General features: G+C 41.2%; 1 protein-coding gene across 5 annotated transcripts in view; it reads left to right on the top strand.

Annotated features, from left to right (window-relative positions):
* Positions 1 to 2023: 2023 nt before the first annotated feature.
* Positions 2024 to 17244, top strand: part of KREMEN1 (kringle containing transmembrane protein 1) — a 36985-nt gene continuing 21764 nt past the window's right edge. For 3 of the 5 annotated variants that reach the window (XM_040576658.1, XM_040576657.1, XM_040576656.1), the window contains exons 1-2: positions 2024 to 3108; positions 12784 to 12946. In XM_040576658.1, coding sequence (XP_040432592.1) covers positions 3030 to 3108; positions 12784 to 12946 — 242 coding nt within the window. In that variant the 5' untranslated portion in view covers positions 2024 to 3029. Of the gene's footprint in view, positions 3109 to 6370; positions 6481 to 12783; positions 12947 to 17244 lie in introns of those variants that run through there. The other 2 variants (XM_040576654.1, XM_040576653.1) reach the window with 1 other exon arrangement.

Here is a 17244-nt window from a genome sequence, read left to right as displayed (position 1 = left end):
AAAAAGAGGGAAAGAGAGAAAGAAAGAGAGAGAGAGAAAAAAGAGGGAAAGAGAAAGAAAGAGAGAGAGAGAAAAAAGAGGGAAAGAGAGAAAGAAAGAGAGAGAAAAAAGAGGGAAAGAGAAAGAAAGAGAGAGAGAGAAAAAAGAGAGAAAGAGAGAAAGAAAGACTGGTGAATGATCATAAGTAACAAACTAGCTGGCTGCTGCCAGTGTGCTACAGATTAAAAACAAATTATTGCAACTGATGTACACACACATACCAACCATGTGTATAAATGGTTGGTGGAGAATGTGGGGTGCAGAATGAAAAAAGGTGATTTTTGCCTAGGAGTGCTGGAAGACTGAAGTGGGCTTTTGGAGGTATATGAAGTTGATTGTGTGAGCTTCAAAATCAATACAGTGTTAAAAATGTGTAAGCCTTCTATGTTCTAGCAGCCTTAATGAACAGGCTGCCAGATAAAATGAAATCAAAATTGGGTGACTGGGTTATACAGTGAGGTCTCAGCCCTTGGAGAGGAGAATTTTATTAGTCATTAAATCACAAAGAAGCATTGTTTCATATACTGTTAGACAGCATGTACCACAAGGTAGTGCTGCATGCACAAACAGATTTGTAAATGAATGACACTTCATGTCAGTAACTCAGACTGGGATGGGAATATATGAAATAAATTGGAGTCTGGACATACTCCTGAAAAAAATGTATGTTAATTTCAGAACACAATTAATTTATATGAATCAGAATTATCTGGTTTAGCCCACAATAAACAAAGCAGTGGTAAAAACAGTGTGCCCCAGCTGTTCCTTCTGGTCAGCCTTGGAAACACTCCCATCATAGCAATCTCTAATTCCTTTGCTGAGAGAGAGGGAGATATATATATATACGTATGTATCTGTGCATATTTACATATACAGACCCATATGTTCAAGTAGTGACAAAATAACATATGCTCCCAGAGTGCTTGTCCAACCACAGCTCAGAATCAAGAATTTCAGCAGAATGCTTGAGCCAAGTAACTGAACATACATATATATATTGTATTCATAAGGAGGAACTAAATATTTCAGCATTCACTATTAAAAAACAAACCCCAGAAAAAGCTTAACATTATCTAGCAGGACACTGCTACTGTTTTTCATTATTTCATAAGCTTAAAAAGTTCTACATTGAGTAGGAATTTGGCTCAAAGAAATAAGAATATGACATCATTATGCTATGATATTAAAATATACATGTAAATCTAATGTTGGTATGCAATCTTTTTTTGTTGTTGTTCCTGTTTTTTATATATCTCACAACAAACAAAATAGATTATTAGCATATTTTTCACCTCAAAAACAACATTACAGCTGTGTATGATGGGATGTTTCTGCATACTAAAAGTGAGATGTACCATAGCATGTACTGATGTAACAGCTAAAGCATAAAACCCATATTTGGTTGGTTCCTCTTTCAGAGCAGTAAAATGGGTCTACAGGGACATGGGTCTATGGGTATAGGGAAACTGTAAGGACAAGAATGTTTGCACTCTTTCTATTCCTGACAAAGCAAGTTTAACTTTTCTGTTGTTTTAAGTGGTGGGTTTTTTTTGTTTGTTTGTTTGTTTTTAATTTATTTTCCTTGTTGGTGTTGTTTGTTGTCTGTTGCTATGTTTTTTTGTTTGTTTGTTTGTTTGGGTGGTTGGTTTTAGCAATGGAGCACTGGCATTGCTGAAAAGTCAAACAGGTCAGTTAAGAAACCTTTGCAGAAGTCTAAAATACAGCTTCATAATGTTCCATCTTGACAAAGAAACACCTTTGCTGCCCTCATGTAGATTAAAAAAAAAAAAAAAAAGCTAGCCCTGCATTTGTATTCACCATTTTCAGATAGCTACACTGAGCTTTTTCATTCGGTTCCGTGTTCTGTTCCGTGTTCACTGTGGCGTCTCGTCTCCCTGTCCGCGTGTACGCATGCGTTTGTCCATGTGTTTGTCTCTGCCTATCTCTGTGCGTGTGTGTGTTCGTGCGTGTGTTCGCGTGTTCCTGTCCGTATGCATCTTCGCGAGTCCCCGCGTCCGTGTCCGTGCCGCGTCTCCGGGCCACGCAAGGAGCTGCGGTCCGCCTGCAGTCGTTCCTCCCCGCGCCTTCTGTGCACGGGCCGCACCAATATAGTTTCACCGTCCCGTCCTCTCCGTTGGGCGGGACGTGCCTTTCTGCAACTTCAGAGCGACTCTCCCGCATCGCACCGCGTGGGGCTGCCACCTCACCGCCCTCGTAGACGCTCACGGAGCTCACGGAGCACACGGCCCTACCGCGCGCCCCTCGCGGCCCCACCGTGCCCCCGCAGAGCGACCGTGCGAGACCGGCGTTCTTTCTCCTTCCCGCGCTCTTCCCCGCAGGAAAGAGAGACACGCTGTATCTGCATGCTCCCATCTGCTGGCAGGCAGTCCCCATGGGACCCCAGCCTAGCAGAGGCCGAGCGCGGGGCCGGGACAGTGGCTGGCCGTAGCCAGAGCCCTCGGCTGGGCCGCGGGGCTGACGGGCTATGCCGCGTATCTTCCGCGGCCACAGTCGGGGGACTGTCTGCGAGAGGCCAGAGGGGGATGCCGAGGGAGACACACGGCTCGCTGGGCGGTGCCGGGGCTGGTGCCGGGGCTGTTGCCGGGGGTGGCCCCGCCGCTGCCTCGCTGGCGGACAGGCGGCTCTGCTCGCGAGGAGGGCTCCGCGGAGCCCCTGTGCTGGCACCCGGAGCGAGCACCAGCAGCCCAAACCCGTCGGTGTCAGACGTAAAAGCAGCAGTTCCGCGATCCTCTGATGCAGCAGGACCAGCAGGTTGGGATGTTGGTTTCTTATCCTTTCCTGTCACATGGCTGGTAATAGGATCCCTCATCTGCCACTCGGCACCTCGCTGGGGCGCAGTTACAGGACACATGCAGTAGGGCCTCCGCTTCCCGCACTTTGCGCTCTTCACGGCCGTCCGCAACCACCTCTGCCCCGGGAGCGCTGCGGCTGCCGCCTGCCAGCGCGGCGCGGCCCGGCGGCCCCTTGCCATGGAGCCCCCCGCCCTCGCCGCCGTTCTGGCCTTCTCAGGGCTGGCGCTGAGCTGCTGCCGCGAGCCCGTTCTCTCCGGTGAGTGACGCTTAGCGCGGAACGGGGAAGGGGAGTGCGTTTGGGGCTGCTCCACGGTCTTCTCGCGGGGCTGAGTGGCAAGAGAGCTGCCCGGTGTGCTCCCGAACTCTGCAGACTTGCAGCTGGCACGCAGCCCGCCGCGGCACGGCTCTGCCGCCCGGCAGCACCTCCTGGAGTTCGCGACGACATCCCTTCCGGCTCACCAGCCCGGTGCACGGCTCGAAGCTGCTCGTACTAAGATGTATTTTCGGGTGTATTTTCGTGCGCTGTTTGTAGCGCATCGGTATTTGCGGATCTCCCTTTGCTCGCAGAGATGGGAGTCTGGAACACCGTATGAAAGTGTATGCAGCACATTTCTCTAACGAAGTGGTTTGGTGGCTAGGTCTACAGGACAGAGGCATCTGCAGGGAGAGAGGAGTGCAGGGCCTGGGTACACTTACTCACTGGGAAATGAAATAATTAGTGGCAGCAGGGCAGAACTGGGGCCACGGAGCCAGAGCTTGGACGGTGGCCATCTCACCTCTATGTAGCATGCTGCCTCAGCTCCCTGCCAGTCACAGACACCTCTCGTTCAGCCAAGCAATCTGTGAAGCCTGAATTTTCGCGGATGGTTAGTGAGTTCTTCAGTGATTTTTCACTTAAAATTTCTCTGCACCTTTTTGTTCTCACTTCAGTTGGTACTGATCATTTCAAGTACCACTCTGGTAAACACTAGTCCTGCTTCGCAAGATTTAGAGTGGCTGTTCTGGATGGTCACAGTGCCACAGCCGTCATATGCATGGTCCTCCTGGATATGTTTTGCATATTCTAACCCTTATTATTATTATTTTTTATATATTATATATATATAATTTGCTCCTTTAGCCATGAACAGATATTTTCTCATTTTGAAGTTTTTGTAGGTGCACTTAATTAGATTTGGGAAAGATTTACATCAATTTTCTTTAAAAAGAAAAAAAAAAACAACACCTTTTTTTACCAGAAAGAGAACTCAAAGTGTAAACTTCACAACATCTCAGAAGAGAACAGCCTAGACAAGGATATACCTAGACCATGTCTACTGGTCTGTTCCCAGTACAATCAGGCCATGCATGTTGCACAGAGAAGGTAATCCTTCATTTACTTGAGTTGGAGCATGTCATCTTTTAAGGTTTCTGAGCTGAACTGTGGACAGAATACATTGCACAGGTGACTGTATTCTTCACAGCAGGCTGCACATGAGCAAGTGGAGGATATATCCCTGTACGAATGTTTGGTTCATAGGCAATTTAGAGGAGTCTGTTTATGCAACTGCACTTCCATGCTTTAGCCAACCTCTAACTGCATGTATTCACAGCCACTAATGGTAACAGAGGTGCCTGAGCACAAGCAACTGTCAGGGGAAAAAATGAATGTTACACTGGGTGAATTGGTAGCAAAGGATAATGGATCTAGGAAGCACAGCCACCTACCTGTCTTCTGCTAATGAACCTGAAAACAGTGCACATCTGCTCTTCAGTAATGACCTCTAATTGGTATGGCATGTACAATATGGCATGTACAAAATCTGCAGAGTTGTTAATCTGTGCAAACTGTACCTCAGAATCTTTTTCCTCACCCTTCATCCCATAGGACTGAAATGGGATCAGCTGGATCAAGTTGCATTCAAAGCTAGCAGAATTCTGAAATGACAAATGTTAATATTTCTTTCGTAAGGCAGTTTGTCATATAGTGTGTTTTTAAGGCCTGTTCTTTTATTTATTTGTTTGTTTATTTGTTTATTTATTTATTTTTATTGAATACATGTCTTCATACATTTATTGTAAAAGATGCAGACAAAATACGGACTGCATCACACCATCATTTCCTAAGACAGGGAGAATCTTTAATTTCTGGAATTGCCTTATGAAAAACGGCTTGTATTGACAACAGATTGAGTTAACAATATTTTTTTTGCATATAGTACTGTGCTACTTTTCACAGTGTTTCTGCTTCACTGTGTGATGTCTAAGAGTTTCTATTAATTCAAATACTGAAATTTGCAGCATTCAAACTTCAGTCACACCACGTTTGTCAAGTGAATCAGAAATTAGAGACGGGTAATGGATTGCCTATCATTAAAGGACTGTCTGAATTTGGTGATTTTTGTATTACAAAGACAAAGAAATTGAAGTCTGTGTCACATATTAGTTTCATTGAACAAATATTATTCTACATAGTGCAATATATTGTCACTTTTAGTTTCTGTATTTACATTGTTCATTTAATTTCCCAGTCAGAAATTTATATGATTGTCAGTCTTCTCTTCCTTTCTCTGTTATCTTCCTTTCTCTGTTATCTTCCTTTCTCTGTTATCTTCCTGTTTAGCAATAGTGGATCACTATGTCCTTGTCCTTCCCAGCTGAGTCTTTCCTTTTAAACTGCTGTTTCAGCCTTGTCTTACAAACCTCGTATCTCTTGTAATCTTTATCTGCCTATGTCTCACTGATACAGTTAAACAGTTCCACTTGATATGCCTGGAGCAGTTGTCATGCAAATATCCAAGAAAGCATTTCTAACTAGACGGATACAAAGTGAAATAGTCAGTCCAGATACTTCAGCATATCATGCTTGTACATGCATAGAGTGTAACTCAAAGTCCAGAGTTATGTGAATGGATTTCAGTAGGGTGGAGCCAAAGAAGTGGGAAGAAGGCAGAGATTTCATGCTGCCAGCTGCAAAACTTGCATTCTTTGTCATATCACACCATAGTGGTTGTGCAATTTACCACTCCCTCCATCCGCACAGTGGTTATAGCCCATCCTGGTAAAATTTCCAGAGGGATTCAGTCTGCCATGCTTGACAGTGGAACAACAGTTTTAAAACTTCACACAGAAAATGAATGAGTGTATTAAGGAACAGAAATTCCTCTGGGGCTACATCATACATTCTAACTTCCAGTGATAAAGAATCACAAGCCAAGCAAGTGTGTTTATATTATCTTGCTGCTGAGAACCAGCCAACAGCTACAAAGTTGTGACTAATATAGCATGTTTGTATTGTATGAATTAAAAAAAAAAAGAAAAAAAAGAAGAAAAGAACATGCAAAATACATACTTTTAAGCATTAGAAGTAATGAGCTGCTCATGCTCATATCCTAATTTGCTTGCTCCAACTGGCCATTCAGATAGCATATTTTCAGATTAAAAAAAAAAAAAAAAAACAGAAAAGGCAAATATGATGAAAAAGTGATTAGATTGAAGGTCAGTAATCAAATTTTCCCAAGAATAGCAAGCTCGCTTATAACTCATTCACTGCCTGGGAGCACAAGCATGGAACTGCATATCTGTACATTCCCAGGCTCATATTTACTGTGCAGACGGATACTTAAGACAAGGTTTGATCAAATGTCAGGTGAGTGTTCACTGTAACTACTGTCTGCTTTGGACCAACACTAAATAAGACTATTTTATTGCAGATGAGGACCTCAAAAGATTATTTGTGTGTGTCTCTGTGGCTATGTAGCATGAGAGAGATTTTTAAACCATGTACAGAACGACCCTATACTGCATAGGAGAAATTTTCAGCTAACTGAGTGCTCTCGTAGCATCACATCAGACTTATAGTCGTTGACTGAACAAATGAGGAGTTATTTTCTAGCAATTTTGAAAATCGCAATTTTAAACAAAGATCATTCCTTCCTGTGTTTTTTCTTTAGTTCATGTCTGCTGTTTTTTGTTTGTTTGTTTGTTTGTTTCCTCTGTTACAGTACATGTACCCAAGTATGGTAGATTTTATAAGGATATATTTTTTTTTACATTTGTATTAATTTTAGTAGCAAAGTATTGAAATCTAAAAATACTACACTAATTTTTCAGCTGGGGAGGTATAAAACAGTTCTATACTACTCAGATTCATTTATTTTACATCATAACATAATATAGAATAAGATTTTTCAGACCAATCATATGAAAATATGCAAATGAACATTTGGTTAAATTGATAAAACTGCATTTCAGAGAAGACCATTGCACTCCTAAAAATATTTTTAATAATGACCACAGAAGCCATATTTGTCTCTTTGATCTCCTGAAGCTTCTTCTGGTTTTAATCAGTGTTCCCACATGAAGAACTGTGGCAACCTATGATAATAGAATCTCTACTCACATATCCATAAGGAAACAAAAATGCTCTCATCAGAGGAAGGTAATTTGGGTGTTCTGCCCTTTCCATCTGTGGGCCCCTGCCTCTGTTACTGCAGGGGTATCTTGGCATCAGTTAAGTGGTTTCTGTCCTTTCCTCTGTGCATTACTCTCTCATTGAAGTGTTTCTGCTGTCTAATTATACCCTTTCAATCAAATTAGAGACTGCAGCATCTGGTTAGTGCCTGTAACTGTTGCCATCTGCACCTAGATAGAGTGCTTTCATTTAAGGAGGAGTGCTCAAATTGCAGACTCCCGCAAGAACTAGAACACTTTGGTAGAATGGAAATGGCCTAAAACTATTCTTAAACCACTATTAAAACAAATGCATCAAGCAACTGACACCTAGTCATTATCAGGCCTGGCACCTTTGGTTCCATACTCTTATCTATGTAAATTCTAGGTATCTTTATTTCTTGCTTGAGCCTCACAGAACATTCAAAGTTCTGGCTATCACGCCACTGTAATGAAACCTAATACTTAAATAGCAGCCATTTTAATTTACCTTTCATTATTCGTTTATCTGCAGATTATTAAAATAAAACCTTTCTTCTTTTTTGATTGTTGCTGGTAGGATAATTTTTGGCCTGTGTAGGCTAGTTTTCAGTTGATAATTGTTGTTAACCTTTAATGTCTCCTGCCACTAGTTAGCACTCTAAGTAGCTTCCAGAACTTAAAGCAAATAAATCCAGTAAATTTTTTTTTTCAGTGAAATAGTAATGAGCTTGTTATTCTGAATTTTCCGTCTCCCATGAAAGTTATGTATGCACCCCAAACTTACAAGTGTACTCTAAGATGTCATTTAAACCATCCTGAATCTCCATCTCTTCAGTCTGCAATTTATAATATTACTAAATATATGTTTTTGAGAAGTGATGGACTTTGAGGAATGATCAGAGATTTCCTATTTCTCAGCCAGAAGAGGAAGAGTGCTTGAGTAGCTGTTTTCTTTACTTTTCCTCTCATTTGTACCGAGAAGACTGCAGATGAAATTAAAATGTTTGTACTATTTCCATCAATCATGATGAGGCATGAAATATAGAATTTCTCAGGTAACTGGGCTTCTTGCTATCAAGGACTTCAGAGATTAAGACCAATATTTGTATGTCCATCTTAGAAAATCATTGGAAGCTAATATAGACTTGGAAATTTCAGTGTTTTATCAGTAGTGGTTCATTCTGTATAGCAGTCAGTCTGTTATATTCTGCACTACCTTAATTTTGCAAATGATTTTAAAGTGGTGCCCATGTGGAGTGCAGGCAGTCGTACAGTTCCAAAGTAACAAAGGCATAAATGATCATTGTAAGGTCCCTACACTGAAGAAGAAGAAACTGAGACAGATGGAAAAAATTTCTACTACAGCTGCTGTTTGATCTTCCAAATGTTGATCTGGCTCTAATAAAACTAATTGTGAACCTGTATCTCACACTGAGCATTCACTCATGGTGGACAACCATCCCCAGGCTTATTTTCTGCTTTTTGTTTCTAGCAGTTGCCACTCAAAATGTACTTATCTAGTCTCAGTATTCATTTAAAAAAAGTTATTTTTCTGTCAATCATGGCACCAGATGTATTGGGAAAAAAACAGTCCTGACAGCACACTGCTGCCCATGTTTTCTCACTGAGTCTCATAAGCATTATCCTGAACAGGACCTGTTGTAACCTTTCAGCTTTTCATGAATAAAACCTCTGCAATGGGTCTGTCTCTGCTTACTGCTGTTTGCAGACTTCTCCACCATACAGTAGACGCAACAGGGTCATTAGGTAGTTAATAGAGTGAAATCATCATGGACACTTCGATTTTAATCATGGATTTGACACAAGCTTCTACTTCAGATATTGTCTGAAACCCAGATGACTAGCATAATAGAAATACGAGAAGTCTGTAGACTTCAAACTTGGACTTGTCACAGATTTCTCTGGGTACTTTCTAAAAAATCTGGTGATTTAATACAGGTTTATGGTTGGAAGGATGATTTAAACTGAGCCTTGGATGCATGAGCAGGAATCGTGACAAATCTGTCAACCACAATGACACTCCAGTCCTTTCCTGCTGTTTTTTGTTGTTGTTGTTGTTTGTTTGTTTGTTTCCCCTTTTTTCTATATGATCATAATCTACCAAACATAAATCAGGTAATTTGAGTAAGCCCAACTGTTTTTACTAATACTGTTAAATCTACTCTTTCCTGACTGTTTCATTTAGATGATCTCATTTGGATTAGTTTTGTGCAGACAAATCTGTCTGACCTTTTAAGACTGTCTTTTCACAGAATCATTGCAGCAGTAGTGTGAGACAAAAATAAGGACAAAGTTTCTAACCTGCTCTTCTGTAGAATCTCTTAGGGCTTTTGTCTTGAAAGTACAGCCTGCAGGTAAAACATTCACTTCTCACCTTTAATACACTGAATATTAATTTCATATTGAGATCTCTAAGGTAGTGTCTTGGCTGTCATGCAGAACATACAGAGAAATTGCTATGTATGCTAAATGGAAGAACTCAGCTATTTACTGCCAAGATACTGAATATGCTGAGGGATCTGGAGCAATGTTACTAGGAATTTTATAGAAAACCACACAAAGTATATCTCAGTATATCTCAAAGATGATTGTTTAAGGTAAAAGAGAGTAGGACTGAGGTGAACTAAATGAAAATTTCCTACCAGATTGCCTCTAAGAAAAAAAAAAAAGGTATGTATTTCATTTGATAACAACTGCTAAATGCCATAATTTAAAATAAAGTTTTAATTTCAGGTTTTCTGTGATAATTGATCATTTTATATGGTATCTCACTCACTCCCCTTTCCACATCTAACAAAAATGCCAACAAAACCAGGGGAGCTTCACTACAGCTCAGCTGGCTCATTTTCCCCAAATGCCTTGGCCAGGCAAAGAAACGAAGGAAGCACTGTTACAGATACCTGTTATCTTGAGAACAGAACACTATAGCTAAAAGGAATGAAGCGAGCTCTGACTCTTCCTTCCATACAATATCCTTAAAGTACTAGTGCAATGAAGTTTGAAGAAAGCCATTCAAAAAATAAGAAAAAATGAACATGAAAATGAAAGGCAGTTGCTACTTCAAGTTAAAGCATGTGCCAGTCTTAGCAGAGCCTCAAATGGCCTGATGTTAACTTCAGTTTAGTCTGTGTGCTACATTACATTCAGGTATTGTAGCATTCCTCACATTTCTGAGTATATGTTAGTACATATTGTTTCTAGTTGAGATTTGAAAAGAAGAAAAAAAAGTAATAGCACTAAACTGAAGAAGACATCTTTTCTGGCTGTGTTTATCACTCCTCACAACTGCATGTTTATACTGTACATTATTTAGTTTGTCCAGTTTGATTATGTTTTCCTCCCTTTTCTGTCAAATTCATCAGCTTATATTTTTCAGCTATTTATTTTTCTATGGCATAGAAAAAACTTTGACATTTATTGCAAAGCAAAAGAATTATTGAAGAAAGTAGCAACAATGTGGTGACTTTGAAAGTTTTTTCGTGTTTATAAAAATGTCTATGGTGACCTGAATACTGGAAATGCAGATTTGCATTTTGAAGTAAATGTATGTAGCTCACCTGCATGGCTGATGAGGTCAGGTAAATTAAAGTAAGGATAAGTATTAATCTGAAGCTTGGTTTTGCTAGATTAGATAGCTTTCTATCCAGAGATGGTATCAGTATCCATTAATAGCTGTGCATACATGTTTTCTATATATCCTCAGCAATAAAGTTTCATTTAAAAGAAATTCTAACTTGCCTAGGCATGAAAATGCACACTGAAGGCACAAAAACCATCAGCTCTCATTTTCTGTTTAACAGAACTGTAAAATAATCATTATAATTGCACCATTTTGATATATGTGAGCCCAAATTAAACTGATTTCAAAGGCATGGTTTTAATAATATATTTTCCCTTCTGCCAAAGTATTTCTAAATGAAAAATAAAAAATAAAAATAAAAGCATACAGATTAATATGACTAAGATAAGTTTCTTCCTCTTTCATTTGCAACCACATTTTTAAGGGTCTTTCTAGCCCTCTTTTGTAAGGGACATCTGACGAGGACACCTGAGATGAGCAGACAGCACTTCAGGGCTGGTACAACAGCAGAACACTCTCCCTTTCCTTCAGGGCCGTAGAGTAGAATATAAATGCAGCTGTTACAGGAGAGAGAACTAGATAAAAAGAGAGAATGCTATCAAATAAAACAGAATGTTGCCCAGCCTGTAGTTAGTAAGAGGTGTTTCTGACTTTCCCCAATAATGCTACGCAGTACTAAGAAATGGTTACAGCAGTGTAACACAGCAATTTTTATTATATATTGGAATGTTGTATTTTAATACTAGTTTTAAATAAATGCATTGATGACAAATGTTACCAAGTATTAATTATAAATAGGATTGACTCATTTACAGTGGTTACTTGTGGAAGGTGGTCACAGAATCACAGAATGGTTGATGTTGGAAGGGACCTCTGGAGGTCATTTTGTCCAAACCCTCGGTTCAGGCAAGGTCACTTAAAGCAGGTTTCCCTGGACACAGGGTGTTTTTTGAATATCTCCAAGGAGGAAGAATCCACTGCCTCTCTGGGCAACCTGTTCCAGTAGTCAGTCACCCTTACAGGGCAACAGTCCAACAATGTTTTCTGTTTTTAGTAGAAAGTAAAAATATGCATGCTTTTGAATATTTATTTGATCAGAAGATGTCATTATTAAGACAGAGCAAAGCCATGCAGCAGGAGATTTGTAGTTCAGCTGAAAAGTGGGTAGTGTATTTCATGACTAGAAAATCATTCTCTGCTTTGATTTCTAACTTACTGAATATTAGGAAGCTAGGAAAACAATCATAAATAGGAGAAAATGTGAGTGAAGCAAAAGAATATTGACTTGTAAGTTCTAATCTGAATGCAAATGCTGCTATGGCAGATAGGAGTATGATGATTATATTGTATACAAGGAGCTCCCTTTCAGCTGAAATTCAGTACAGAGGAAAAATGCATAAGAATTTTTCTAAATCAGGATATAAATGCTTGCAAGATCCATGCCTACAAAATCTTTCACTTTATAAACTACAGGTGTTCACAAAGTTAGTTAAACTAGAATGAGATTTGGGCAATATGCTGATAAGTGGCAGACTGAAAACATCACTTACTTTTCTTTTTGGAAAATTAACAAGTTACACATTCAGCCTAACCAGTAAAACAGAGAAAACAGTACAAAATGTAATTTGCTCACTCAGAAAATGTATTTTAATTGTCTTAGTCACTCTTCAGCCATAACCAGGATATCTTATACATTGTTTAGTAAAAATAATAAAATCATAATCCCTTCAATAGGTGTTTGACTCTAAGAGAAAATGTAGATCTCAAGCAACATCTTTAGCTGCCTATACAATGCAGGAAACATTGATTGAAAGGAAACTGGATTCTTGGAGATAGGGTGGAGGATAAGGGAAGAACAACCAAACGCTAAGCCTACATACATTCTCTCTCTCTTTTTCCATTTCCATTTCTTCCCAGAATGTTATACAGCAAATGGGGCTGACTATCGTGGCACTCAGAACCAGACCTCCCAATACGCAGGGAAACCTTGTCTTTTTTGGAATGAGACCTTTGAGCATCCATATAATACTTTGAAATATCCCAATGGGGAGGGAGGGCTTGGAGAGCATAACTACTGCAGGTAAGGAATATCTCATTGCTACTAATGTTGCCTATATATCCAGTTTTACTTTAAACAGCTGACACAAAATCAGAAAACTTCCTGTCAAATAGTGAAGAATGTCATAACCATAAATATCTATCAGATTTTGTTTTCTTTTGTAATTAGTACCCTGGATCTTTGGTTGAGCATACAAGCACCATTAGTAGAATAATATTTTTCAACCCAGCTCTCACCCACAGTCCATGTCGTATATCCAATCTGTAATTTGGCACAATGGAGAAAGACTAAAGATAAGGTGGAGATAATTAAAAAACAAACAAACAAACAAACAAGCCCTGATCCAAGTAAGTAGTAAAAAGGCATTAGTGAGTCTCTGGAACATTATAGTTTTTGTCCTCACATACAAATGTGGTTCTGTTATACAGTATGTCTCAAAAGTTTTGCATTAGAGAAAGTTATATAGTCACTAAAGATTATCAGCACAAGCTGTTCAGTGACTTAGAGCTTGTATTAGATGTTAAAAGTTCAACTGTCAGAGGTTACAATACCTTTTCAAACCATGGCAAATCCACTCTCATTTCATTGCATTCTAGAGAAGTCCTCCATAACTATGGATATAATTCAGAATGAAACTTAAATAAGAACTTCAGGATTTAGGAGCCAAATAAGAATTCACAATGCTAAAAACTAATATACCACCTAAGTTCAGAGAGATTTAGATTCTGCAGGCTCTTCAGCATTCAGCCTGCAACATATAACTTTCTGATGTTGTGCATGTCCAAATAGCACTTATGCCTTTGCAAGACTGACCAGTTAAGTCTTTACTCCCACCTGCACTTGCTGTGGAAATACATAGGGAAGAACCTGATGACCTGATAGATACATTCTTTTTATATCCCTTTAAACAGTGATAATCATCAGCTCATCTAGGATGCATATGGAGTCAGAGACGTTTAAACCAAGAGATTCAGAACTGAAGCATTTATCAAGGACATAGCAAGAAAAATCTGTAATGTCTTCTTCATGAAAAGATTCAAATCACATCTCAGTTCTCCCAGAAGATGCCTTTGTTTAGCAAGTCATGGGCTTTTCTAGGGTAGAGCTTACATACTTACCACCTTCATGTTGAAATCATTTCACTGTAAATTATATAATTCAGGGTAACTGAGGCACAATGAATTTTGCAGGTGTTCAGCACAATTGGTATGTCACAAACACAGGGTCCTGTGTAGTTTTTCTGTATTTCATCAGAACTAGCCATTCAAGAAAATATGGCAGAGACAGTCAGCCAGTTAACAGGGAGTAACTAAGAAGAATAAAGAACAGAAAAGATCAGCAGAAAAGAGGTCTGCCTGCTGCTTGATATGCAGCAGACAGATGAGCACATTGATGAAAGAAGTCAGCGGCATTTGATAACCTAGGAGGATATTTCTTATTGAATAATATTGGTGAAGTTTAGGGAGGAAAGAGACTTACTCAGGATCTTTTACATTGGTTGCATCAGTGCTTCAGTATAATACTCTTCAATGTGTTGTGCCCGTGGACTCTGTTTTCAGCTATAGGAGGAGAAAGCATTATTGCAAATTTCTGAATTGACTCTCTTCTGAATCACTTCATCTTCTTACTGGAGTAAAGAAAAATACACCTCCCACAAGAAAAACTCCATAGAAATTGAGCATTCTCTTTAGAAAATAGCCTGGAAAACAAGTAAACCCATCAAGCTGTCTAGTATTGTATTGGTATGTGAGTCCTCCCACCAAAAACATGCCATCTTCACAGCTTCCATTAGCCCAACAAGACCAAAGACATAATTCTCATCACAGAATCACTGAATCACAGAATGATTGAGGTTGGAAGGGACCTCTAGAGATCATCTGGTCCAACCCCCCTGCCAAGCAGGGTCACCTAGTGCCCATTGCACAGGCTCACATCCAGGTGGATGGAGACTACTTTTTTTGGAAGTCTCCAAAGAAGGAGATTCCACAACCTCTCTGGGCAACCAGTCCGAGTGCTCTGTCACCCTTACAGTAAAGAAGTGCCCCCTCATAGTGAGCCGGAACCTCCTATGCTTCAGTTTGTGCTGATTGCCTCTTGTCCACTGGGCACCACTGAAAAGAGTCCAGCCCCTTCCTCTTGGCACCCTCCCTTCAGATATTTGTACATGTGGATAAGATCCCCTCTCAGTCTTCTCTTCTCCAAGATAAACAGGCCCACATCTCCCAGCCTCTCCTTGTATGAGAGATGCTCCAATCCCCTAATCACCTTTGTAGCCCTCCACTGGACTCCCTCCAGGAGCTCCATGTCCCTCTTGTACTGCGGAGCCCACAACTGGACACAATACTCCAGGTGTGCCCTTGCCAGGGCTGAGTAGAGGGGCAGGATAACCTCCCTCAACTTGCTGGCAACACTCTTCCTAATGCACCCCAGCATACCATTGGCCTTCTTGGCCACAAGGGCACAGTGCTGGCTCAGGGTTAACCTGCTGTCCACCAGGACTCCTAGGTCTTTCTCTGTAGGGTTGCCTTCCAGCAGGTCAGCTCCCAGCCTGTACTGGTACATGGGGTTATTCCGCCCTAGGTGCGGGACCCTGCAATTGCCTTTGTTGAACTTCATGAGGTTTCTCATTGCCAACTCTCCAGCCTGTCCAGGTCCCTCTGAATGGCAGCACAGCCCTCTGGGGTATCAGCCACTCCTCCCAGTTTTGTGTCATCCGCAAACTTGCTGAAGGTGCACTCTATTCCATCATCGAGGTCATTGATGAATAAATTGAACAGGACTGGACCCAGTATGGACCCCTGGGGGACACCACTAGCTACATGCCTTCAACTAGACTCAGCACCACTGATCATAACCCTCTGAGCTCTGCCATCCAGCCAATTCTCAATACACCTCACTGTCCACTCATCCATCCCACACTTCCTGAGCTTGCCTATGAGGATGTTATGGGAGACAGTGTCAAAAGCCTTACTGAAATCAGGGTTGACAACATCCACTGCTCTCCCCTCATCCACCCAGATAGTCATTCCATCATAGAAGGCTATCAGGTTGGTCAAGCTTAGTCGTGGTTGGTCATGAACCCATGGTGACTACTCCTGATGACCTTCTTCACCTCCATGTGCTTGGAGATGACCTCCAGGATGAGTGATTACATCACCTTTCCAGGGATGGAAGTGAGACTGACTGTAGTTTCCTGGGTCTCCCTTCTTGCCCTTTTTGAAGACAGGGGTGACATGGGCTTTCTTTCAGTCCTCAGGCACCTCTCCTGTTGTACATGACCTTTAAAAGATGATGGAGAGTGGGCTAGCAATAACATCTGCCAACTCCCTCAGTACTCGTGGATGCATCCCACCTGGGCCCATGGATTTGTGGATGTCAAGTCTGCTTAAGAGATCTATGACCTGATCCTCTTTGACCAAGGGAAAGTCCTCCTTTCTTCAGAGTTCCTCCCCTGTCTCTAGGGTAAGAGATTCCTGAGGGCTGGTCTTAGCAGTGAAGACAGAAGCAAAGAAGGCATTCAGTAATTCTGCCTTCTCTGTATCCTTTGTCGTCAGGGCTCCCACCCCATTAAGCAGTGGGCCCACATTTTCCTTAGTCTTCCTTCTGCTATTGATATACTTGAAAAAGCCCTTCTTGTTGTCCTTGACACTCCTTGCCAGATTTAACTCTAAATGGGCCTTGGCCTTCCTTGTCACATCCCTGCATCTTCTGTCAGTATCCCTATATTCTTCCCAAGTGGCCTGTCCTCTTTTCCACATTCTGTATACTTCCTTCTTCCATTTGAGTCCTTCCAGGAGCTCCTTACTCATCCAAGCAGGTCTTCTGTCCCCTTTGCTTGCATTTTGCTCATAGGAATACATAGGTCTTGACCTTGGAGGAAGTGATGCTTGTATACTGACCAGCTTTCTTGGGCCCCCTTTCCTTCTGGGGCCCTAACCCATGGGATTCCTCCAAGTAGGTTCCTGAAGAGGCCAAAGCTGGCTCTCCTGAAGCCCAAGGTTGCAATCCTACTTCTTGCCCTGCTTCTTCTTCACAACATCCTGAACTCCACCATCTCATGGTCACTACAGCCAAGACTGCCCCCAATCTTCACATCTCCAACCAGTCCTTCTCTGTTTGTAAAAACAAGATCCAGCAGCACGCCTCTCCTTGTTCGCTGCTCGACTACCTGTGTCAAAAAGTTATCATCAGTGCTCTGCAGGAACTCCTGGACTGTTTGTGCATAGCTGTATAGTCTTTCCAGCAGACATCCGTGTGGCAGAAATCCCCCATGAGAACCAGGGCCTGTGATTTTGAGGCTACTTCCAGCTGTCTGTAGA

This window comes from Cygnus olor, chromosome 17 (genome assembly GCF_009769625.2).
Source record: "Cygnus olor isolate bCygOlo1 chromosome 17, bCygOlo1.pri.v2, whole genome shotgun sequence".
NCBI classification, from domain to species: domain Eukaryota; kingdom Metazoa; phylum Chordata; class Aves; order Anseriformes; family Anatidae; genus Cygnus; species Cygnus olor.
The sequence above is the reverse complement of the archived record's forward strand: the minus strand, read 5'-3'. Positions and strand labels throughout refer to the sequence as shown.